General features: G+C 37.4%; 1 protein-coding gene across 1 annotated transcript in view; it reads right to left on the reverse strand.

Moving 5' to 3' along the window:
- CFAP44 (cilia and flagella associated protein 44) overlaps positions 1 to 27,558 on the reverse strand; it is a 144,635-nt gene that overhangs the window by 72,603 nt on the left and 44,474 nt on the right. The window contains exons 16-22 of the mRNA XM_036107180.2: positions 25,321 to 25,482; positions 19,936 to 20,163; positions 12,746 to 12,891; positions 11,878 to 12,148; positions 9,268 to 9,323; positions 8,946 to 9,108; positions 7,350 to 7,480 (exon numbers count right to left, since the gene is read on the reverse strand). Coding sequence (XP_035963073.2) covers positions 7,350 to 7,480; positions 8,946 to 9,108; positions 9,268 to 9,323; positions 11,878 to 12,148; positions 12,746 to 12,891; positions 19,936 to 20,163; positions 25,321 to 25,482 — 1,157 coding nt within the window. The remainder of the gene's footprint in view (positions 1 to 7,349; positions 7,481 to 8,945; positions 9,109 to 9,267; positions 9,324 to 11,877; positions 12,149 to 12,745; positions 12,892 to 19,935; positions 20,164 to 25,320; positions 25,483 to 27,558) is intronic.

Raw genomic sequence — 27,558 nt, forward strand, 5'->3', positions numbered from 1 at the left:
TGTGAGACAGGAATCCATCAAAATCCTAGAGGAGAACATAGGCAGTAACCTCTTTGACATCACCCACAGCAACTTCTTTCAAGATACATCTCCAAAGGCTAGTGAAACAAAAGCAAAAAATGAACTTTTGGGACTTCACCAAGATAAAAAGCTTCTGCACAGCAAAGGGAACAGTCAACAAAACAAAGAGGCAACCCACAGAATGGGAGAAGATATTTGCAAATGACAGTACAGACCAAGCGCTGATTTCCAAGATCTATAAAGAACTTCTCAAACTCAGCACCCAAAAAACAAATAATCAAGTCAAAAAATGGGCAGAAGACATGAACAGACACTTCTACAAATGGCTAACAGACACATGAAAAAATGTCCATCGTCATTAGCCATCAGGGAAATTCAAATCAAAACCACACTGAAATACCACCTTACACCAGTTAACAATAGCAAAAATTGACAAGGCAAGTAACAACAAATGTTGGAGAGGTTGTGGAGAAAGGGGAACCGGCTTACACTGTTGGTGGGAATGCAAGTTGGTACAGCCACTTTGGAAAACAGTGTGGAGGTGCCTCAAAAAATTAAAAATAGAGCTACCCTATGACCCAGCAATTGCACTATTGGGTATTTACCCCAGTAGTGAAAAGAAGGGCCATATGCACACTAATGTTCATAGCAGCAATGTCCGCAATAGCCAAACTGTGGAAAGAGCCGAGATGCCCTTCAACAGATGAATGGATAAAGAAGATGTGGTCCATATATACAATGGAATATTACTCAGCCATCAGAAAGGATGAATACCCAACTTTTACATCAACATCGATGGGACTGGAGGAGATTATGCTAAGTGAAATAAGTCAAGCAGAGAAAGTCAATTATCATATGGTTTTCCCTTATTTGTGGAGCATAAGGAATAGCATGGAGGACATTAGGAGAAGGAAGGGAAAAATGAAGGGGGAGAAATCGGAGGGGGAGATGAACCATGAGAGACTATGGACTCTGAGAAATAAACTGAGGGTTTTAGAGGGGAGGGGGTTGGGAGGATGGGTTAGCCCAGTGATGAGTATTAAGGAGGGCACATACTGCATGGAGCACTGGGTGTTATACGAAAACAATGAATCGTGGATCATTACATCAAAAACTAATGAGGTATTGTATGGTGACTAACATAACATAATAAAATAAAATTTTTTAAAAAAAGAAAAAAAAAAACAAATAACACATGATCTCCATCTTATACCACCTCAAAAAACCAATACAGATAATGGTAAAACAATAGAGCTTCTAGGGTCACCTAGGTGGCTCAGTGGGTTAAGTGTCTGACTTTGGCTCAGGTCATGATCTCAGCATCCTGGGATCAATCCCTGAGTCAGGCTCCCTGCTCAGCGGGGAGTCTGCTTTCCCTTCTCCCTCTGCTGCTCCCCCTGTTTGTGCTCTCTCACTCTCTCTCTGTCAAATAAAGAAATAAAATCTTAAAAAAAAAAATTGAGCTTCTAGAATAAATCACAGGAGAATTATTTCATAAATTGGGAATAGGCACAGATTCCTTAACTACAACATAAAAGCATGAACCGTAAAAGAAAAATACTGATAAAATGAACTTTATTAAAGTTAAAAACTTCTGCTCAAAAAAAGACACCATGAAGAGAATGAAAAGGCAAGCCACAGATTAGAGCAAGATATTTTACATGCATGCACACACACACACGCATCATATATATATATATTTATATATATATATACATATACATATGTATCACAAATACATGTGTTCTATATCTACAAGACAAAAGATTCCTATCAAGAAGATATGAATAACTCTTAAAACCCAATTTTAAAAATGAATAAAGAACTTGGACACCTAAGAAAAGAGAATATACAAATAACCAATAAGTATAAGGGGCTAAGATCACTACTCATCAGGGAAATGCCAATTTAAATCACATTGAGATATTACTATAGAATGGCTGAAACTTAAACAAATGACAATATCAAGTGATGACAAGCATGAGTGTTATGGGTTTGACAAGGAAAATCTGTGTCCTAAGATAGCCAACCTAGCCAGCGAGAGAATCCCAGTCCTTGCCCCAGGGCTCTTCCGGGTTCTTCTCCCTGCTTTGCTTCCCACATGCACCAATCCGGGTTCTTCTCCCTGCCCCACTTCGTGCACGCACCAAAAGTGCCAAGTATACGGAAGTAGAAGTGTATAAATTGCCCCCTTTGTTTGTGCTCGGGGCTCAGACCTTTGGAGATCACTCTACTCTGAGCCTGCCGGCATTAAATAAACCTCCTATCCTCCAAGATCTCCGGGTGCCACTTAGTTCTTCCGTCGGGCGATCCAGTCCAGGTACCATAACAGGTTGAATGGTATCCACCCAGAAAGATACTTTGAAATCTCCCAGTATCTCGGAGTGTGACTTTATCTGGAAATAGGGTCTTGACAGAGGTAATCAAGTTATAATGAGATTAGAGTGGTCCTAATCCAACGTTACTGGTGTGCTTATAAAAAGTGGGAACTTGGACATGCACAGAGAGATTATGTGAAAAAACACAGGACACCACTTGAAGGCAGATTTGGAATAATGCATCTACAGGAAGGAACACCAAAGATTGCTGGCAAAACACCAGAAGCTCAGCGAGGCATGGAGCAGATTCTCCCTCCCAGGTCTCTGATGAAACTAATAAATAGCATTTTTCATGGAACTAGAACAAGTAATCCTAAAATTTATATGGAACCACAAAGACCTTTGTTGAGAAAAAACAACAGAGCTGGAGTAAAACATTCCCAGATTTTGTGATATGCTACAAAGCTGTGGTAACTAAAACAATATGGTACTGGCACAAAAATATACACAAAGATCAAAAGAACAGAATGGAAAGCCCAGAAATAAACCCATGCTTATATGGTCAATTAATCTACAACAAAGGAGATAAGAATACACATGGGGAAAAGACAGTCTGTTCAACAAATGGTGTTGGGAAAACTGGACAGCTACATGTAAAAGAATGAAACTGAACCATTTTTTTTTTTTTTTAAGATTTTTATTTATTTATTTATTTGAGAGAGAGAGCGAGAAACAGCATGAGAGGGGATAGGGTCAGAGGGAGAAGCAGGCTCCCCGCTGAGCCAGGAGCCCGATGCGGGACTCGATCCCAGGACTCCGGGATCACGACCTGAGCCGAAGGCAGTTGCTTAACCAACTGAGCCACCCAGGCGCCCAGAAACTGAACCATTTTTTAACACCATACACAAAACTAAACTTGAAATGGATTACAGACCTAAATGTGAGACCTAAAACCATAAAACTCCTAAAAGAAAACATAGGCAGTAATCTCTTGGATATCACCCTTAGCAACATTTAAGGATATATCTCTTCAGGCAAGGGAAACAAAAGCAAAAAAAAAAAAAAAAAGAAAAATACTGTTGGGACTACACCAAAATAAAAAGCTTTTGCACAGCAAAGGAAACAATCAACAAAACATAAAGGCAACCCAGTGAATGAGAGAAGACATCTGCTCATGATATATCCAACAAGGAGTTAACATCCAAAATATATAAGGAAATTATACAACACCAAAAAACCCCAAACAATCTAATTTTTAAATGGGCAAAGGAGAGGGGACCTGGCTGACTCAACTGGTAGAACATGTGACTCTTGATCTCAGGGTCATGAGTTCAAGACCCAAGTTGGGCATAGAGCTTACTTCAAAAAAAAAAATGGGCAGAGGACCTGAATAGATATTTTCTCAGAGAAGACATACAGATGGCCAATAGACACATGAAAAGATATTCAACATCACTAATCACCAGGGAAATACAAATCAAAACCACAATGAAATATCACCTCACACCTGTCAGAATGGCTAGCATCAGAAAGAAATAACAAGTGTTGGTGAGGATGTGGGGGAAAAAAAAGGAACCTTCATACACTGTTGGTGGGAATGTAAATTGGTGCAACCACTGTGGAAAACAGTATGGAGGTTCATCAAAAAGTGAACAATAGAAATATCATACGACCCAGTAATTCCAGTACTGGCTATTTACCCAAAGAAAACAAAAACACTAGTTTGAAAAGATATATGCACCCCTACGTTTATTGCAGAATTATTTATAGTGGCTAAGATATGGAAGCAACCCAAGTGTCCATTGATAGATGAATGGATAAAGAAGAGGTGGTATGTACGTATGTATATATACGTATATATATGTGTGTATATATGTATGTATACATATATGCGTGTATATGTATGTATACATACATACATACAATGGACTATTAGCCATAAAAAAAAGAATGAGATTTTGCCATTTCCAACAACATGGCTGGACCTAGAGGGTTTTACGCAAAGTGAAGTAAGTCAGACAGAGAAAGACAAATACCATAGATTTAACTTATGTGTGGGATTTAAAAAACAGAACAAGTGAACAAACAAAAACACTCTTAAATACAGAGAACAAACTGGAGGGGAGGTGGGTGGGTGGATGGGTGAAATAGACAAAGGGGATTAAGAGGAGATTAATAGGGGTGCCTGCCTGACTCAGTTGGTGGAGCATGTGACTCTTGATCTTGGGGTTGTGAGTTCAAGCCCCACATTGGGTGTAGAGATTACTTAAAAAAGAAAAAAGAGAAGATTAACAAATTTCAATTACAAAATAAGTCCTGGAGATGAAAAGTACAGCACAAGGAATATAGTCAATAACACTGTAATAATATATGGTGACTACTCTTATTGTGGTGAGTACTAAGTAATGCATAGAATTGTTGAATCAATAGGTTGTACACCTGAAACTAATATATGTCAATTATACTTCAATATAAATAAATAAAAACCTATCTCCCTTCAAAGACAAAAACAAAAACAAAAACAAAAAAACCCACATCCAACTCAACCAATACTTTGATTTTGAACTTCAGCCTCCAGAACTTTTGTCTGTTCTTTCAAGCAACCAGTCTGTTGTACTCTGTTATGGAAGCCCTAGGAAGCTAATACAATGGGGATCAATTGGAATTCTCATACACTGATGGTCATGGTATAAATTGGCTGAACCATTTTTGGAAAACTGTTTGGCAGTGTCTAGTAAAGCCAAACATGCATATAATCTATGACCCAGCAGTTCCACTCCTGGTTATAAAGCAAACAAATAAGTTCTTATGTCCACCAAAAAACATGCACAAGAATGGTCATAGCAGCATTATTCATCATAGCCAAAAATAGAAACAACTCAAATATCCATCAACAGTAGAATGAATAAATAAAACATGGTATAAGCATAGAAGATTATTACAAAACAATGAAAAAGAATAAATTACTTCTACCTGCAACAACATAGATAATCTCAGGCATGATGCTAAGTAAAAGAAGCCAAATATAAAAGAATTCACGCTGCAACATTCAATTTGTATGATGAAGTTTATGGACAAAACTAATGTGATAAACATTCATCTCTGGAGAGCTGATATTTACTGGGAGGGGACCACAGGGAACTTTTTGGAGTGCTATAAATGTTCTTAACCTGGGTAGTGGATATATGTGATATATAACTGTAAAAATTTATTAAGCTGTTCAGTTAAAATTTACACATTTTACTGAATGTAAATTACATCTCAAAAAGGCAAAAAAAAAAAAAAAAAGCAATTTCCTCATGGGGAGCCCTATTGGTACACGAGAGAGATTGGACAGAAAGTTGTCTTTCATTACAAGTCTTTTCATTCTAGCTTATTTTTTATTTTTTAAAGATGTACCTGCTCATGTGGTAACTAGATATAAAATAAATAACTTGCCAAAAACAGAAAACAAATGTTTATTACATCATTTGGTTTATAAAAAATCTAATTTTTAATTTAAAAAAAAATTTTGTACTATTCCTTTTTTAAATTTTAATGCCAGTATAGTTAATACAGTGTTATATTAGTTTCAGGTGTACAATATAAGTGATTTCAACACTTCCATACATCACCCGGTGCTCATCACAACAAGTGCCCTCCTTAATCCCCATCACCTATCTCACCCATCCCTCCATCCACCTCCTCTCTGGTAACCATCAGTTCATTTGCTATAGTTGAGTCTATTACCTGGTTTGTCTGTTTTTTCCCTTTGCTCATCTGTTTTGTTTCTTAAATTCCACAAGTGAAGTCATGGTATTTATCTTCCTCTGACTGCTTACTTTGCTTAGCATTACTCTCTAGTCCACCCATTTCATTTCAAATGGCAAGATTTCATTCCTATTTATGGCTGAATATTCCACTGTATACATATACCACATCTTCTTTATCCATTCATCTATTCATGGACACTTGGGCTACTTCCATAATTTGGCTACTGTAAAAAATGCTTCTATAAACATAGGGGTGCATGTATCCCTCTGAATTAGTGCTTTTGTACTTTTTGGGTAAATACCCAGTAGCATGATTACTAGATCATGAGGTAGTTCCATCTTTAACTTTTTGAGAACCTCCATACTGCTTTCCACAGTGGCTGCACCAGTTTGCATTCCCAACAGTGCACGAAGGTTCCTTTTTCTCCACATCGTTGCCAACACTTGCTGTTTCTTGTGGTTTTGATTTTAGCCATTCTTACAGGTATGAGGTGATATCCCATTGCGTTTTTGATTTGAATTTCCCTGATGATGAGAGATGTTGGCCATCTGGATGTCTTCTTTGGAGAAACGTCTATTCATGTCTTCTGCCCATTTTTAAATCATTTTTTGGGTGTTGAGTTGAAAAATCTAATTTTTTTCTTTTTTAAGAGAGACAGAGAGAGAGAGCAGGGGGGTGGGAGGAGCAGAGAGAGAAAGAGAGAATCTCAAGCCGGTTCCATGCCCAGCATGGAGCCCGACACAGGGCTCGATCTCATGACCCTGAGATCATGACCTGAGCCAAAATCAAGAGTCAGATGCTTAAATGACTGAGCCACCCCAGCTCTCTAAAAAATCTAATTGTTAAATTTCCCAGATTTAAATTTCTCAGAAAGCTCAAGAAGATATCAGTAGCAGTGACAAGAGGCTTTCTTGAGATTTCAAGAGTTAGTAGGTACTCGGGGCGCCTGGATGGCTCAGTTGGTTAAGCAACTGCCTTCGGCTCAGGTCATGATCCTGGAGTCCCAGGATCGAGTCCCACATCGGGCTCGCTGCTCAGAGGGGAGTCTGCTTCTCCCTCTGATGCTCCCCCCTCTCATGCTCTCTCTCTCATTCTCTCTCTCAAATAAATAAATAAAATCTTTAAAAAAAAAAAAAAAAGAGTTAGTAGGTACTCTAGGACACCTCTTACCTGACCACTTCGATTAAGCCACTGTAAACAACTTCATTCAAATATATGTTCTCAAACATCTTAACTTGCAGGAAATATGGATCCTACCTATTCTGTAGCTTCATGAGGCCAAGTTCATGTTTCTCTTTTTCCCAAGCTAATTCTTTTTCCACTTGTTGAATTTTAAGAGCAGTTTTCCTGCCAATCTCAGCACGTATTTTGGAATCTATATCAAAATCCTGCAAATAAGTAGATTTGTTCATCAAAATGGGTACTTTTATCAATGTACATTATCAAACATTTCATACACAGATACAGATTAAGTTTTGTACTCAATTTCATGTTGGATTATAATTCTCTTCCAAATATCACAAACTCTCTCTGTTCTAGAAAAAAGTAACATACTTACAGTTTTACTTCCACAAAATATGGAGAAAAGTTCTCAGAAATTAACAATACTGGAAATAAGGTTATATATTAAAAGATTTCCTCACAATAAAACCAATGAATAACAGAATGTTTGGAGAGTGCACAGAGTTTAAAAAAAAAAAAAAAAACAAAAACCTCTACCACCCCAGAGCAACTCCTGGCACATAACTGGCTAGGCACAGGATAGACGTTCATGGCATGCCTTCCCATGTGACCCCACCCAGGAAAGACAGCTAAGTCTTTGGTGTCTTTTTGAGGTTACCAAGTTCTAGCTGGATGTCCTTCACCAACGAGGCCATTTCTCCCATAAGGATACTTACGGGCGTAATGTTTTTTACCTTCATTCTTGGAAAAATATCAGAGCCCACATTCAGACTAAATTGTAAGTAGTAATTAATCCTTCCAGGGGTGTTTCTGTTTTAAGTAATGATATATATATATATAATGTTTAGCCACAGAACTCACCTCAGGTGTTCTTTATTTTGAATTATGTTACCTATATTCCATAAATGTCAACCTTTTTCTTAGTAAAATAGCATAAATATCTTTTAACCATTGCAGGTTGGTCTTTTTTAACCAATATGAATTATCCATTATTATTTCACCAGAGCATTTTTCATATGGAATTGGCTAGGTGCGTCTAAAATTATAGGTATAGTCAGGATGATAAATTCTGGCTTTTTATTTGATTAAGTTCTTGACAGCAATTCCACTTAGAAAGAAGTACACAATGAAAAGAAAATCACTAGCAGGTAGATGGGGCTTTGTAATAGTCAGAAAAGAAAAAAAAAATTCAAAATTAGCTTGAACAATTTGTTGATTGTCCCATAGCTACAACTATACTAAGTCATCTTTTAAAAACTTTGTGGACCTATCAGTTACGATCTTTTCGATAGATCTGGTGAATTATAGAAATACAATCACAGAGAATTAAAATATATGTGCACCTATACAATGGTTGGATATCTTGGCTAGGTATAGTAAGGGTTGATAACCAGGTTCAAACCTGTATTTATATCTTACCTTGTTAGCTCCCCCCAAAAAAAGTGAGGTAGCTAAATCCGGAAGTAAACTTTGTGTTATGTAAGAAGGCTCTTCTGTATCTAAACCAAGTTGGGTGTCAAATTCTACAGTATTTTAGCTGCTGCAAACACACTGGCCAGATAAGGGGAAGCTGAAAGATGATTTTAAGTGTTCCTACTTTATCAGCAAAATAGTCTTGATCCAAAAAATAGTGTATGTTAAAAATTAAAGTCAAATTTATTTTAGCCTTACTGTTCGCTTAAACTGCATATGCTTTGGTAATCCTTGATTCATTTCTAGAAGTTTCCAAAATTCATTCCTCAAAGCTTTGAGTTTTTCTCTCTTCCCAGCCTTTATTTCTTCCACTTCTTTCATTAACTTGTCATGTTCTCTTTTTCTTCTAGCATTCTCAATACTGAAAACAGAAATTGAAAAGGATAATGAGATACAGAAACAGCATAAAGAGGAAACAGGAACTCAATAACTTGGAAATTCTTTTGGCTTGGTTAACTTCTATAAACTGCCATTTTGCAACAGCTCAGGGCTAGTGAGTATTTATCAAAAATTCCCATACCTGTAGGCTTTGGGATCTTCAATATCTTCTGGAATTGGCTCTGTTTCAATTCCAAACTGTAGAAAGGAGAGAAATGGTTAACCTTTTAAATTGTATATTTCTCTTAAAATACCTAATATGGGGTAAACTGAGTTTTTCCCCTCTGCCAATTTCTAATAATTACAGGCCTGCAAAGTATTTTCATAAGAAATAAATTAGGGAAAACTAGGGGGAAAATTGCAATTGATTAAACTTATTTGTTTCTGCTTTATTTAAAGAGGTAGGTAGAAAAACTCTTGAAAACTAATGTGTATGCAAAATGTTAATAGCACTATAATATGTCTCCAAAATGTGAATTGCTAATATTATGTGTTATTTAAAAAGAACACACACACACACACATACATACACACACACACACACACACACACACAAAGAATACACTCAAATTTTCTAGGTCATTTGTTTTAACATTGTTTTTTAGCTTATCCCTTTTCATATATGCATAATTCTCCCCAAATACCTTACATGTATCAGGAAGATTTTAAAATATATATTTTTTAAATTAAAATTTTTTTGAGTATAGTTGACATAGAATATTTTTTAAACTTTAAGCATTTCACTTGACCTTATTAAAAAAAAAAAAGACATACAGTGAGAAATGCACAGAATAATATAGTTCCCCTCCTTGATAAAGAAAGATGAAATCAGAAATAGGAATCTCCTTTTAGAAAGGAAATTAAGGGAACTATGAAGTAAATCACTTAAAAGTACTTTGTTTATTCGGGTGCTATGCTATAAAATTTAAGGAAGGAGAATTATAATCCAGTGAACCAAACAAAGTCTGAGGTTGTTAGCTAATCAGTTCCTAAGTAAAATTGAACTTGTTTATTCTCTATTCTTCTTCATAACAGATAGTTCTCTGGTTTGTTGTCATTCATTGTGAAGAAAGAAGGACTCTCTTTCAACCACAGTACTAGTCTTTATACATATGAAATGTAAATCTACATATTTTTGTGTAAGATAAGGTTTAGAACTTTTTTTTTTAAGATTTTATTTTTAAGTAATCTCTACACCCAACATGGGGCTCAAACTCACAAGCCGGGGATCAAAAGTCACATGCTCTACTGACTGAACCAGCCAGGTACACCAAAGTTTAGAACTTTAGTAAAAGTGAAGTCATAAGACATGACCACTATAAGAGACATTGATGCCTAATACATTGTAATTACTGTTAATCACTTAGGACATAACTTGATTGAATTTTATTTTTTTATTCTTTTATTGTCCAGAGCCAAGCCCCTTGGTTTTCCATTAGCAGTGTGATCCCCAGGATACTCAGCCAGCTCTCTCTTGGCCTCAGCTGTTTACAATAAATTTGAGTTAAACAGAGTTGCTACCAACTGTGCCAAAATACAGGCCAATTGTTCTCAATCCTGGCTGCACCTTAGAATCATGGGGGCTGAGACCGGGGAAGAGAGCAAGATATTTTATAAAATACTGATACCTGGGCCTCACTTTCAGATATTCTGATTTAATTGCTCCTGGCTGGGGCTCAGGCATCTGTACTTTTAAGGGCTCCCCAGCGGATTCTAAAGAACCTTAGACCTATGCAGAGCTTAGTACTCTATTTATTCAGTTCTTTCTGATTTTGCGTTCCTAAAAGGAGAGTCCACATCAGTGACATAAGAAATATTGATTGAATTCATAAATAAAAGTATGCTATTATACAAATGTGAAATGGATTTCTTCTGTCCAATACAGATTTCCATAGAGAGAGCTGGCACTAGGTAGAAAGAAAAAGATTTTTTTGTTCATATACTTTCTTCTGTAATTCTTCCTGAGCTGGAGCTCTTTAGACAACACTCCACTCTCCTAATTTTCCTTCTATTAATAGAAATGAAAATTTACCTGCTCAAATCTGCCCTACTTTTTTTGTATCTTCTTTTAAAGTTGGCTACCTATTAAATGGGATGCCAATGTGTTCACAGGAATTTTAACTATGGTCTTTTTAATACAATTCCTTCTTCTTGAGGAGCAATTCTAATGGTTATTAGTGATTTTTTTCCAAAGGAACTACTTTAATAATAGAAAATTCAGGTCATGTGGTAGGGCAAATGGATATATTTTGGGGATCTGAACCCTCAATCTTCATTACAAATCCAATGATATATTACACCTAAGAATAGAATAATTTAACTAAATCTTTGGTCATGCTCCATGTTGTCATACTCTAATACTAAAGACTAATACTTTTACAACCCCTATCAAACACACAAATTTTGGTGTACTTCCCCTATGCCCCTTCAATAAGTGAATAAATGAAAAGCAAAATATATATCTGAAAAAGTTGTACATTTTGAAAACAAAGAAATTTTAATCAAGAAAGTGATTGATCTAGAAAAAATGACTCAGTCTTTTTAATTTGGTGAATTCTATACCTTTAGTGTTATAGGGGAATTCAATGACTTTAATATTTAATAATAGAGGCACCAGAAAAATCAAAATTATAATACTAATAGCAAGAATAGACTATAAGGTGTGTCTAAAGAGTTTTCAGTTTTTAAAGAATGAGTAATTTTGACATCACTACTTTAAAATATTTAAAATGGTTATTATTTAGTTACATACCCTGGGAGATGGCACTTTGGCTCTGATGTCTTTCTTCAGCTCAAATTCAGAAAAAATGTTGAAAACAAAGATATTACTATCTGCTCCAGTAGTCACCAAGAAACGGTCATCAAAACTAGTAGAGATGCCTTTAATACATCCATAATCATTGTCATGGATATTGAAGTGCCAGTAGTCCTCTATATTCATCAATGAAGGATTATCCTGACTTAGGATATAGACTCGAATTGCTCCATTTTGCAATCCACAAAACATCATATCTTGGTGAATGCTATGAAACATAAATTGTTCTTCATATTAATCTGAAAATGTTTAATTTTAAATTAACTGACAAATGGCTAAATTTTAATAATGAAGATGTTATGGACTACAACATTGTGCCCCCCCATTCATATTTTAAAGCTAAATAACTATGGCAGCCCTAGCAAACTCATACAAAAGGGCAGAAGGAGAAGAAAAGCCAATTTGAAATTTGGAGCTATTATATTTGATCTTCAAAAGAATGGCATATATGCTTCTCAATTATTAAAGAACTATTGATTCAATTTGTGATTTCTCCAGAACCATTGCAACACTGAACCTTCATTATCTGACCATGCAGTAGCATCCTCCTGAGTAAATTCCTACAAACCAATTGTGTGAAAAACAGAAATTCTGACAGAATATTTGATAAAGGGACTTGAAATACAGTTTCAGAATTAGCTTTGATTCTATTTATTCATTCAATTTATTTAACTAGAAAATGTTTGAGTACCCCTCCATTTGGACAGATCTTTTAAAATGAACAATATTCATGATGGACAATAACATAGACATAAATGGGATATGGGTTGTTTTTTTTTTTAGGGCTTTCTGAAATTCAGTTCACCTGAAACTGATAGTCTGGATGGGATTATCCTCCATATCTTCAAGAAGACGAAAATCAAAAGGTTCATCTTTCTTTTTTGTGATAGCACTACTTTTGTCATACGGGGGGAATTCACAGTGATACAGAAAACCAGCATCATAGCCACCCTGGAAGAGAGAAAATAGCACAGAAGGTAGTAGTTGAGCATCAGATACATATGACCACATGAAGATTCTTATATTATCTCAAATTTTAAAACCTAAAATAGATGTCTTAAAACATCTATTTTGATATGATTTCTATGATTATAGGTAAGGTTTTATAAAGTATCTCCATTATCTATTTATATGCAACTATATGATTATACAATAATAAAACACCTTACAATAATTTGCTTGCCACTTAAAAAAGTCAGTACAAGAGAGATATCACTTCTGACTACTTACTGAATTCCATTTTATTTCAGGTATTTATTCTGCATTTAGTATTCAGTAATAGAGTTTTGTAGGTCATGGTGTTCAGAGCAGTTTTGAGTCTAGGGCACTGCTCTTCTCCCTGAGGCAACTGGCAGTTCTGGAAGTGGCAGCTGAGAGGCTTAGAAGCTCAGCAGAGCAATCTGTTGCCTCATGGGCTTAGGAAGAGAGAGACAAATTGCAGGGTCCTCCAAGGAGAAGGAGTCACTGTAAACACACCTTCCAGTGGGCTTTCCATTGCAACCCTAGAACACTACACACTACATGTATGAGTCTCAATCACTGACTAGATGAAAGTGATCTAGGATTTCCAGCTGCTTTTCAAAACCAAAAATAAATTTCCAGGAGACAATGGCAACATACAGATTCTCAAGATAATGCTACAGTTTTTCACATACGAGGTCAATTAGTCAACTTAAAAAAAAAAAAAAAAAAACTAGGCATACTAGTTAAGACTTGATTGAAAATCAAAAGACAAGATTATGGTGGGAATGCAACTGGTACAGACACCCTGAAGCCAGTACGGAGGTTCCTCAAAAAGTTAAAACTAGAGCTATGCTACAACCCAGCAATTGCACTACTAGGTATTTATCCAAAGGATACAAACATAGTGATTCGAAGGGGCACATGCACCACAATGTTGCACATGCAACAATGTCCACAATAGCTAAAATATGGAAAGAGCCCAGATGTCCACCGACAGATGAATGGATAAATAAGATGTGGTGTATATATACACGGAATACTATTCAGCCATTAAAAAAATGAAATCTTGCCATTTGCAATGATGTGGATGGAACTAGAGGGTATTATGCTAAGTGAAATGAGTCAAAGACAAATACCATATGATTTCACTCGTATGTGGAATTTAAGAAACAAAACAGATGAACATAGGGGAAGGGAAGGAAAAGTAAAATAAGATGAAAACAGAGAGGGAGGCAAAATTATAAGAGACTCTTGACTATAGGAAACAAACTGAGGGTTGCTGGAGGGGAGGTTAGTGGGGGGATGGTATAACTGGGTGATGGGCATTAAGGAGGGCAATTGATGTAATGAGCACTGGGCATTATATGCAACTGATAAATCACTAAATTCTACTCCTGTAACTAATAATACACTACATGTCAACCAAATTGAATTTAAATAAATTTAAAAAAAGGCAAGCAGATCAAAGAAAAAATCATGAGATATTAAGATATTTACAAAATGGATTTCAAATAACTAAGATGCATATATATAAGGAATTTGAAGCCAAATGGAAAATTTAAGTAGTCATCTGGAATCTATAAAAAAATAAAATGCAAAAAATAAAATTCTAAAACTGACAAAATGACAAATTACAAATTCAATAGATGAGTTTGAAAGCAACTAGACACAGCTAGAGTTATGAAGCTGGAACAGAGATCAGATAAAGTAGTCAGACCAAAGCAGGAGAAAGAAAAGAAGGATGGAAAATACCCCCAAGAAAGGCTGGTGTGTGTGTAAAGTACATATGGGACATAGTGATAAGGATTAAAGTACATAAAACTGAAATCCCAGAAAAAACAAGTAAAAAGATGGGCCAGAGAAATATTGTGGTAGATAATGGCTGTGAATTTTCCAAAAGTGAATAAAACTATGTTGGGATTCAAGAAATGCTATGACCACAAGCAAGATAAATATGAAGAAACTACACCCTTTAACACAAAATTTTAAAAGCAACTAGAGAAAAAGACATACTAGGTTTCAAAGAAACAATAAAAAGATGCAGCTGGTAGAATGGAAGACAAAAGAGGATTAAAAGATATCAAAGTTTGAAAAGAAAGTTTCCAGCAAAAATATAATTTTTTAAAAAGGCAAAATGAGGACACTTTAAGACCCCCCAAAAGCCCCCAAAACAGGGAATTTGTCACTAGCAGATCTACATTATATATTATATATTTAAGGCAGAAGATGCAACTACAAAGATATAGAAAGGAATTCACAGCAAGAAAAAGGATAAACCAAAATGATATCAACAATATAATAGTAAAATACCTTTTAGGGATACAAATATATATATAAAGAAAATATAGGACAATGGAGAGGGAGAGGATACATAGCATTAAAGTACTCTAAGATCTTTTTTCTCTGAAATTAAAAGAATAAATTTATATCAAATTATATGAAGGAAAAGGTGCATATTATGATCTTTAGGATCACCTCTAAAAGGAGGAGTGAGGGGAAGGAAAGAGAGGTTAAGGAAAAATTTTAAGTACTACAGCACGTTTATGTGCTCATAAGAATTTAGTGAACAGAGGGAAGTGAATGATACAGGAGACTAGGTGGTTTACTGCAGGAATAAAATATTGGAGGAAGTGAAAGGGGTGGGATCAAGACGCCTTTGGGAAAAGTGTCCTTGGCCAGTTGCAGGAGACCCCTCATCAACTGGAACAATAGGCAAAGCAGACAAAACTTGTATGGATCCCCATAGGGTGTTAGTTCTGTTTAAGACAAGACAAGGAAAATTTCATTTTCTCAGTGAAATGTGAGAGGAGGTTATCGTTAGAAGGTGAGGGAGAGTGTAGCACGTTTGAGGGGAGGAAGAATTACATCAGTAATTCAGCAAGTGGCAGAGTGAACAGGACTGGGCGGTAGAATGGGCCTGCAGCGTGAGCACGGACTTGAGAACTGCGGTCAGGCCTTCACAGGGAGACTGGTCTTCCACACGGTCTACTTGCTTGCAGGCACAGAGCTGACAAATAGTTGCATCAAGCAGAGTCAGGGTCACTACCTCGGTCAACTGTACCTTAATCTTGTGTGCTAGTGGAGCTTGATGGTTAAAAGCATGGACTCTAGGCCCAAACTGCCTTCTTATGTAACATGCAAATTATAAGAGGACTTATTTTATAGGGTGGTTAGTAAATCATTTAGAAGGGTGCCCAGTACAGAATAAATGGGTTTCCATATTTAGCAAATAAAAGTACGAGATGCCCAGTTAAATATGAATTTCAGATAACAAATACACCTAGGGCAAGTATGTCTCACATAATATTTATCAGGCAACCCTAAGAATAAACACTGAATGTGTTTGTTATATAATAATTTTTGCACGTGTTTCAAGGACACTAGAACTCTGTTACATTTTATTATAGTTGTTTCTGTGCCTCTCTCCTCGTGATAAGAAATTTCCTGAGGGCAGGAACCATGTCTTATTTATCCCTTCACCCTTGAACCCCACACAATAGTAGCCATCAACAATTCATAAAACAAAGACAGACAAAGCATCACTACTTTCTATCCTTGCTGCTAGCCTCCTTGGAAATTGTTAACAAAGATGTATTTCTAGGAAAAATTGAACAAGGGAGAAGTTAACGCTCATCACTCCTTGTAGTAACAATCCTTGGCTAGTCAGTGTTCTGGCCTAGCCAAACATCTGGGATTGGTTATGAATTAATGATAATCTTTCACTTACAGGCATACCTCAGAGATAATGTGGGTTCAATTCCAGACCACCTCAATAAAGCTACTACTGCAATAAAGTGAATCAAATGAATTTTTTGGTTTCCCAGTGCATATAAAAGTTATGTTTACACTATACCATAGTCTATTAAGTATGTAATAGCATTATGTCTAAGAAAACAACATACATACCTTAATTTAAAAATACTTTATTGCCCAAAATTTCTAACCATAATGTGAGTTTTTGGCAAGTCTTAATCTTTTTGCTGGTGGAGGGTCTCACCTCAATGTTAATGGCTGCTGACTGATCAGGGTGGTGGTTGCTGAAGGCTAGGGTGGCCACAGCAATTTCTTGAAATAAGACAATAATGAAGTTTGCTGCAGCAGTTGACTTTTCCTTTCATGAATTTCTCTGTTGCATGCAATGCTGTTAGTTAACATTTTACTCACAGAACTTTTCAAAATTGGAGTCAATCCTCTCAAACCCTGCTGCTGCTTATCAACTAAGTTTATGTAATATTCTAAACCCTTTGTTGCCATTTCAACAATCTTCACAGCATTTTTGTCAGTAGTAAATCCCATCTCAAGAAGCCACTTTTTTTACTCATCAATAAGAAGCAACTCCTCATCTGTTAAAGTTATATCATGAGATTGCAGCAATTCAGTCCCACCTTCAGGGTCCATTTGTAATTCTAGTTCTCTTGTTATTTCTAACACATCTGCAGTTACTTCCTCCACTCGAGTCTTGAACCCCTCAAAGTCATCCATGAGTGTTGGAATCAACTTCTTCCAAGAAATCCTGTTAATGTTGATATTGTGACCTCTTCCCATGAATCTAGAATGGTGAATCCTTTCCAGAAGTTTTTCAATTGACTTTGCCCAGATCCACTAGAGGAATCACAGTCTATGGCAGCCATAGCCTTACAAAGTGTATTTCTTAGATAATAAGACTTGAAGGTTTAAATGACTCCTTGATCCACAGGCTGCAAAATGGATGTTGTGCTAGCAGGCATGAAAACAACATTAATCTCATTGCACGTCTCCATCAGAGCTCTTGGGGGACCAGATGCATTGTCAATGAGCAATAATATTTTGAAAGAATCTTTTTTCTAAGGAGTAGGTCTCAACGGTGGGCTTGAAATATTCAGTAAACCATGTTGTAAACTGATGTACTGTCATCCAGCTTTGTTGTTCCATTTATAGAGCACCAGCAGCATAGATTTAATATAATTCCTAAGGGTCAGGATTTTCAGAATGGTAAATGAGCATTGGCTTCAACTTAAGTCACCAGCTCCATTAGCCCCATATTCTTTGAAGCCAAGCATTTACTTTTCCTCTCTGAAAGTCCTAGAGGGCATTTTCTTCCGCAATAAGACTGTTTCATCTACAGTGAAAATCTCTTGCTCAGGGGCACCTGGGTGGCTCAGTCAGCTAAGCGTCTGCCTTCGGCTCAGGTCATGATCCCAGCGTCCCAGGATCGAGCCCCACATCCGGCTCCCTGCTCAGTGGGGAGTCTGCTTCTCCCTCTGCCTCTGCCGCTCTCCCTGCTCATTCTCTCACTCTCTCTCTCAAGTAAATAAAATCTTTTTAAAAAAATCTCTTGTTCAGTGTAGCCACTTTCATGAATTATCTGAGCTAGATCTTCTGGATAACTTGCTGCAGCTTCTACATCAGCACCTGCTGCTTCTGTGTTATGGAGACGGCTTCTTTCCGTCTTTTCTTAAACCTCATGAACCAATCTCTGCTAACTTCCAACTTTTCTTCGGCAGCTTCCTCACCTCTCTCAGCCTTCATAGAATTGAAGAGAATTAGGGGCTTGCTCTGGATTAAGCTTTGGCTTAAGGGAATGTTGTGGCTGGTTTGATCTTCTATCCAGACCACTGAGAATTTCTCCATATCAGCAATAAGCCTGTTTTTCTTTCCTAGTATTCATGTGTTCACTGGACTAGCACTTTTAATTTCCTTCAAGAACTTTTTCTGTGCATTCACAAGTTGGCCAACTGTTTGGCACAAGAGGCCTAGTTTTTGGCCTATCTTGGCTTTTGACATGCCTTTCTCACTGAACTTAATCATTTCTAGCTTTTGATTTAAAGTGAGAAACATGTGACTCTTGCTTTCACTTAAACTGTTAGAAGCCATTATAGGGTTATTAATTGGCCTAATTTAAATATTGTTGTAACTCAGGGAATAGGAAGGCCCAAAGAGAGGGAGAGAGGCAAGGGAATGGCTGGTTAGTAGAACAGTCAAAACACACACCATATTTATCATTAAGTTTGTGGTCTTATATGGGTGCAGTTCATGGCTCCCCAAAACAATTACAATAGTAACAAAGATCAATGATCACAGATCAGAACAACAAATAATAATGAGAGAGTTTAAAATACTGCAAGAATTACCAAAATGTGACACAGAAACATGAAGTGAGCCAATGTTGTTGGAAAAATGATGCCAATAAGCTTGCTCAACACAGGATTGCCACAAACCAATTTGTGACAATCACAGTATCTGTGAAGTGCAATAAAATAGGGTATGCCTGTATACTTTCATGTCAATTATTACTTTTTTGGTTAATGGAGCTGAAATTTGTGACAAATTTATAATGAAGGAAATCCTGCCTTGCAATTGATCAATGTCTTATGATAGGAGTAGAAAATATATAATTAGAGGATGCAGTTGTCACAACATTGTGACAGTCCTTGGTGTCTGTTTCCCAGATATCCATTTTTTCTCTTCTTCCTTATTAGCCAAATCCCAATTTTGTTCAGGGTGGCAAGGTGACCATCTAAAAACAGCCATCTTGGAACACTATATCTAAAACTAATGATGTAATGTATGGGGATTAACATAACAATAAAAAAATTAAAAAAAAAAAAAAAACATAAAAACAGCCATCTTCCCAGACTTCTACACGGCCAAACAGCATAGCTGCAAATAACAAAGTGCAAGCAAAAGCTTACAGGATAGTGTGGCCATTATTTTCAAAATGTTGATTAGTTTCAAAATTAAAAAAAAAAAATGCAACTGGAAGAACCTTTAGCCCCTTGCCCTTCTTTCTTTAATTCTTCTCCCCTTTGACCTCCTGGAACATGTATGATTGTTATAGGTGATAGCAGATATAATAAAAAGACATAAAAGAGATATTAAGACGATATAAAAACTATAATTCACATTCATTCACCAAAATTCACCCCTTCAATAGTAGTTAATAAATGGCCTTACCATAAGAGTTAGAAAGTGAGAATGTGCTGGAAAATCATGATCATAAACTATACTTGATTAGGGCTGAGATAAAAGATTATGTATTACATTATTACTCACCAAAGAAACCCAGAACTTCCCTGGCTCAGAGTAAAATCCACAGAGGATGCGACAGGGAGTTGATGGAATAAAGATTTCAGGTAATGGCCCCTCATCTTCCTCTTCCTCCTCCTCTGCCTGGAATTCCTTTTCTCCATCTTCTCCCATCTCTGCTGCTAGCTGCTTCCTCCTTTTTTCCTTCTCCTTCAACTCCTTTAGTGTCTTTCTTTTTTCTATTTCTATGAATCGCTTTTGCAAGAGACATTAAGATATAAAAACAACTGTAAATCATTCATTCATTTACAGGAAGGGGATGACAAAATGGAAGGAAGATAGGGTCCTAGAAAAACACAGCTCTGATGTAAAATAATGTCATTTAAAAATAATTATCAATTGGGGGATATATATTATCATTAACATTTTCAAATCATTTCTGCATTACCCCCTTCAATCCTAGTTTTATAGAAATCATTTTCTCATTTTTTTCCTAATAGAGAAGCTAAACACAGTTTCTTCCAGTCTATCACCATGAATTAGGTAGATCAAAATAACCCCTGAGGAAAGTTGTTCCTATTTTTAGTAATAACTATTAGACCCTCTGCATCTTTCAGATGGTGATTTCAAAAGCCACCTAACACTGGCATCCCTACCTCCCATCTTTTACCTCTTTCTTTTTTATCCCTCAGAATTATCCTCCTAAATTATATGATCTCATCACATCAATCCCCTCCTCAAAATCTCACAGTGGGAGGGGTGACTGAACAGCTTCTGCACAACAAAAGAGAGATGGAGACACAGTAATGAAGGGAATCTCCATCCCCAAAAGCTCTGAACTGCAGTGGGAATGGAGAGTACCAAGAGAGCAGGAACAGATTTGTCTGCCCTAGGACACAGAAAAAAAAGCCAAGGTTTAAAAGAGCAACTAGTAAAAGGTAAAAGATTTATACGATCTGAAGAGAAACCAGAATATATCCAAAATCTATAAAGAACTTATCAAACTCAACACCCAAAGAACAAATAATCCAATCAAGAAATGGGCAGAAGGCATGAACAGACATTTCTCTAAAGGAGACACCCAAATGGCCAACAGACACATGAAAAAATGCTCAACTTCACTTGGCATCAGGGAAATACAAATCAAAACCACAATGAGATACCACTCACAACAGTCAGGATGGCTAAAATTAACAAGTCAAGAAATGACAGATGTTGGTGAGGATGTGGAGAAAAGGGGAACCCTCTTACACTGTTGGTGGGAATGCAAGCTAGTGCAGCCATTCTGGAAAAACAGTATGAAGTTTCCTCAAAAAGTTGAAAATAGACCTAGCAATTGCACTACTGGGTATTTACCCCAAAGATACAAATGCAGTGATCTGAAGGAGCATCTGCACCCCAGTGTTTAGAGCAGCAATGTCCACAATAGCCAAACTATGGAAACAGCCCAGATGTTCATTGACAGACAAATGGATAAAAAAGACGTGGTGTATACACACACACGCACACACACACACACAGACATGGTATGTGTATACACACACACACACACACAATGAAATGTTACACCACCATCAAAAAATGAAATCTTGCCATTTGCAATGATGTGGATGGAACTAGAGGGTATTATGCTAAGCAAAATAAGTCAATCAGAGAAAGACAATTATCATATGACCTCACTCATATGTGGAATTTAAGAAACAAAACAGAGGATCATAGGGGAAGAGAGGAAAAAATGAAACGATGAAACCAGAGAGGGAGACAAACCATAAGAGCCTCTTAATCATAGGAAACAAACTGAGGGTTACTGGAGAGGAGGAGTGTGGGGGGATGGGGTAACTGGGTGATGGACATTGGGGAGGGTATGCGTTATAATGAGCACTGGGTATTATATAAGACTGATGAATCACAGAGCTGTACCCCTGAAACAAATAATATATTATATGTTAATTTTTAACTGTATTTAAATTAAAAAATATAGTATATAGTAGTATATAAAAGAACAAACCTTAGGAATCTGCCAAACTGCAGGGAGGTGCTGGAAATCTCTGCAGGTCAGAAGGGCTGGTGAGAACCATAGTTCATGCTCCCTCTCCACCATGGCAGTGTGAGTGGGGGGAGCAGGGTCTGGGCACCTTAACCAGCCTACCACATCAGTGAGCCCAAGGCACCTAGCCCCCACTAGCCCCAGCAATCTCACCAAGGAGGATCCAGGGAGGTATACACTCACCACACTCACCACAGCTGGATTGCACTCACCACAGCTCCAGATGTTGCATCAAGGTGACACAGGTGTGAAGCATCCCTGAACACTCCAGGTCCATACCACTTTTGCCTCAGACAGCTTGCTAGGGCACCCCCAATACAGAGTGTTCTGGGACCTCCTGGCCATTGCCTGTTTTGGCCCCAGCTGTCCCACCAGGATGCCCCCTGTACAGAGCACAGCCCCCCCAACCCTGTCCCATTATCCCACAAGGGCAGCCCCTGTGCAGTATACCCAGAGACCCCCAGCTTGTACCCACTCCACCTTCAGTTGTCCTACCAGGGCACCCTCAGTGTGGAATGCTCTTAAAACACCCTGGCTTATACCCATTTCCACTTCAGCTGTCCTGCTAGGTTGTCTTCTACATGGAAAGCCCAGGGACCTCCCAGCTTACACCCACTTAGTATGTGCTTGGACACCCTGGCCTGTTCTGGCCTGGGCTTGTTGCCCCCTCAGGCCACCCTCTGCAATGAACACCCCAGGACACTCCAGCTTGCACTGACTTCAGCTTCAGCTGTCCTGCCAGGGCACCCTCTGCACATAGAGCCCCAGGGGCCTCCAAATCTGCACCCAGTTCAATTTTAGCTGTCCTACCAGGATGTTCACTGCACAAAGAGCCCTGGGACTCCCCAACTTGTACCCACTTCAGCTCCAGCCATCTCACCAGGTCAGCCACAGCATGGAATGCCCTGCAACCCCCAACCTACACCAGCTGCAGCTCCAGCCAGACAGAAGAAGTTGCCAAGTATACACAGGGGGACCATACACAAGACCATTTCTTCAAATTTAGGAGAAGTAGCTGTTCCACCTATTCATAGAAACAAACATGAAAGTCAGGAAAAATGGGGAGACGGGAATACATTCCAAAAGAAAGAATGAGACAAAACCTCCAAAAAACAACTAAATGAAAAGGAGATAAACAATATGCTTAATAAAGAGTTTAAAGCAATGATCATAAAGATGCTCACTTTGCTGGAGAAAAGAGTAAAAGAACTCAGTAGGCGTTAAACAAAGAGATAGAAAATATGAAAAAAAAGAATAAGAGATGAAGAATACAATAACTGAAGTGAGGGGGGAAAAACACTAGAGGAAATCAACAGATTAGTGGATGCATAAGGATGGATCAGTGATCTGGAATATAGGGTAATGGAAGGCACCCAAACTGAACAGCAGGAAAAAAAAAAATCAGGATAAGTTAAGAGATCTCTTAGACAACATCAAGCAAACAAACATTCACATTATAGGGGTTCCAGAAGGAGAAGAGAGAGAAAGGGGCAGAAAACTCATTTGAAGACATACTAGCTGAAAAACCTCACTAATCTGGGAAAAGAAACAGATCTCCAGGTTTAGGAAGCACAGAGAGTTCAAAACAAGATGAATCCATGACACATAATTATTAAAATGTCAAAGGTTAAAGATAAAGAGAGAATTGTAAAACTAGCAAGAAAGAAAGAAAAAAAAAAAAAAACTAGCAAGAAAGAAGCAAAAGGGTACATACAAGGGAAACCCCATAAAGCTATCAGCCAGTTTTTCAGCAGAAACTTTCCAGGCCAGAAGGGAGTGGCATTATATATTCAAAGTATTGAAAGGAAAAAACCTACAACCAAGAATACTCTACCTGCCAAAGTTATCATTCAGAATAAAAGGAGAAAGAGTTTCCCAGACAAAGAAAAATTAATATTTATCATCACTAAATTGACCTTACAAAAATGTGAAAGGGATTTCTTTAAGTAGGAAAAAAGGCCATAATTAGAAGAAAATTATGAATTAAAAGATGCAAAATATGATAACGTATACACAAAATATAAAAGGTACAGCATGGGGAATAGAGTCAATGGTACTGTAATAGTGTTGTAAGGTGACAGGTGGTAGCCACACTTGTGGTGAGCATAACATAACGTATAGACTTGTTGAATCACTGTGTTGTGCACCGGAAACTGATTTAACATTGTGTGTCAGCTATACTGAAATAATAAAAATTTCTTCAAAAAACAGGTGGAAAAAAAACAGAATAGGGAAAAAGAACTCACAATGGATCTCAATGGTCTAGAATTAAATTGAAACATCTTGGCTGGCATTTAAGGAGCCCAAGTGTTGGTCACAGATTTCTGCCTCATCTCTCCTACATACTGCATCCCTCTGCCTCAACATTCCATTCTTCATTTTCTGAAAACACCAGAAATTCCTACAATTCTGCCTTCCCTCCAGATGTTATTCCAGCTCTTATTACCTTCCTCTCCTTTCTCATCCTCTCAAAATCCTTCTCGTTTTTTAAGTACTAAAAGTCCCCTCTATCTAATCATCTTTGATCCCCTCTTACCCCTCTATCAAACTCATATTTGTTTCACTCCAAGCCCTAAAATTATTTTCTTTGCACTGTGATTTTAATATCTGTTCACTACTGCCTTCTAATACACTCAGCTGCTTCCTACCAGCTTATAAGCTCACTAGAGTCAGGGTAAATGTCTTATTCTTCTTTGTATTTCATCAGCACTTTTATACAATGGAATATTACTCAGCCATAAAAAGAATGAAATCTTTACTATTTGAAATGATGTGGATGGAGCTAGAGTGTATTATACTAAGTGAAGTCAGTCAGAGAAAGACAAATACCATATGATTTCATTCATATATAAGGCTTAAGAAACAAAACACATGATCATAGGGGGAAAGAAGAGAGAGGCAAACAAAGAAACAGACCCTTTTTTTTTTTTTCCAGAGGGGGGGTGCAGGGCAGAGGGAATGGGAGAGAGAATCTTAAGCAAGCTCCACACCCAGCATGGAGCCTGGCGTGGGGCTCCATCTCACAACCCTGAGATCATGACCTGAGCTGAAATCAAGAGTCAGATGCCTAACTGACTGAGCCACCTGGGCACCCCCAAGAAACAGACTCTTAACTATAGAGACCAAACTGATGGTTACCAGAGGGGAGGAGATGGGGGATGGGTTATATAGGTGATGGGGATTAAGGAGAGTACTTGTGATGAGCACCAGGTGATGTATGAAAGTGTTGAATCACTATATTGTACACCTGAAACTAATATTACACTGCATGTTAACTGGAATTTAAATAAAAACTTGAAAAAAAAGATATTTTATATTCTAAGAAAAAACATATTAGAAGATAATGCTTCAAGGATATCTCATACCAGAATCTTAGATTTGACACTTGAGAAATGAAAATATTTTATGCACATGTCTTTGATTTCATAGGAAACTACATCACGATTTTCCTCTTCCTCCTTTATGGTTGGAAATGGAGTTTCAAGAACATAGTCGTTCTCACAAATAATCAGTAAAGTACTGTCAGGCTGAAAAAGAAAGATTAACATATCATTCACATTTAGGCAAATTTATAGAAGCATAGTTCAAAAACATCATAAATCAGGAAAAATATAATTATGTGTACTAACCATTTTTGAAATCCTTAATTCCTCACTGTAGTAATAAGTCATCTTATTAATCACTATACACAATTATGACCTATTATATCATTAATAAGCTAAGTGTTAAAATTAGATTTAGATTGGTTTCCCTTATAGATGCCATAACACAGTTTCTGAGCCAAAAAATGCAGCTGTGAAATATATTAGCCCAAAGAGCAGAATATTAAAATTAGGACTGCCAAGGAAAACCTGCAGTGTGTGGATGGCATATCCAGTCTGAGCAGCCTTTGGTGGACCATTCTCTATCTGCCCGAGTTCATTAAATGTGAATGTTCCTCAGGTTTTTGCCCTCTTCCCTCTTCTCTCGCTCCACATAAACATTCCCTGGGAAATATTATAGCCAACCTAAGGTTTCATTACCACTCATGCACAATTAGATTCCAAATAGATTCATCTCTCTAGGCCAGACCACTCTCTTGATCTCCAAAAATCACATATTTAACCATGTCTGGGAAGTCTCCATCTTGATATTCTATAGACACAGTATTCAAAATGTTTCTTCACTCAGTCATTTCATTCTGTAATTATTTATTATGTATCTACTATGTATTTGGCATTTTGTGGCATGCTAGGGGTAAAACTGTAAAAGAAAAATACAGCGCCTGGCACTATAGAGCTTACCTCCAACAAGAGAGCCTGTCATTTAACAAATCATATAAATAAATGCAAATTATAACTGTGACAAATGTTGCAGAGGTGCTACAGGAGCAAAGGAGGCTGTGCAAGTTTCCTGAGAAGGTGGTATCTAAGCTTCAAGGTGAAGGGGGAGCAGAAGATGATTACACAATAGTTAGGAGAAGGTTTGAGGGAGTATGCTATACAAAGCAAATACCATGTGCAAATATCCTGTGGCATGTTTGGGCTTATAAGGAAGTTATGGGCTTGGATGGTAACACCCAGGTCAAGAGAAAAGAGTGAGAAGAGAGACTGGGACAGAGCCTTAGGGAAACAATATTCAGTAACTGGGTGAGGAAGGCTGAAAAGGAATGGCAAGATGTAGAAGAGGGAACCAGGAGAGCATAATATCACAAAAGTCAAAGGGAGATGGTATTTCAAAGAGAAAGTAAGGGTCAACAGGATCAAAGGAGGTAAGAAGTCAAGAAAGATAAGAACTGAAAATGTTAAGGGGACATCACTGGTTTCTTTACAGGAGCTGACTTGGTAGAATGATGAGACTAGAAACTAGTTAAGAGCCCAGAGGAATAATCAATCCTCTTGGAAAAGTCAGGAGGAGAAAGATGGGGAAGTAACTAGAGGAGAACAGAAGGTCAAGGAATTTATTTTTTGTTCATAGGAGATACTTGAACATCTTTAAATACCAATGGAAATGATCCAGTAAACAGATGAGGTTAAATTTATGACAGAAAAAAGAAAATAAGTAGTATTAAATCTTGAAAAAAATAGAAGAGAGTATAATCCAAAGGAGGAGGCAGAACTGGCCTCACAAGGGAAGGGAGAGGGCATGCTCTATTATAAAAAAGGGAAGAAGGCAGGTGGATGCAGAGGTAACAGGATTTTATGTTGGGTAGTGGGAAGGTGAGGGATTCTTCTGCAACTTTTCCTCCTAAGGACAAATTGCCAACAGTTTGCATGAGACCTAGAAGCCAAACAGAAGGCTGTGTCCTAGAGCTTTAGGCATTCTTGAGGAGAGGAGAAGACAAAAGCTGAAGTTCAAAGCTACAAAAACAATTAGGTATTGAGGGGACATGGTCTCAGAGAAAAGGGAAATGCAGAAAAGTGAGCCTGACATTCTGCTAGGCCTTTGCCTTAAAGCATTTACATAACTCTAAACTGTGTGGGAACAGGGTTTGTTCATTTCCTCCAAATGGTCCCTTTTTCACTTCATTTTCATTTATTTGAATGCTACTTTTATGTATAGTATTATGCTTTTATCTAGGATATCAAAGAGGAAGCAGGGATATTTAGAATGCATAATGAAAG

Source organism: Halichoerus grypus, chromosome 1 (genome assembly GCF_964656455.1).
Source record: "Halichoerus grypus chromosome 1, mHalGry1.hap1.1, whole genome shotgun sequence".
Classification (NCBI taxonomy): Eukaryota; Metazoa; Chordata; class Mammalia; order Carnivora; family Phocidae; genus Halichoerus; species Halichoerus grypus.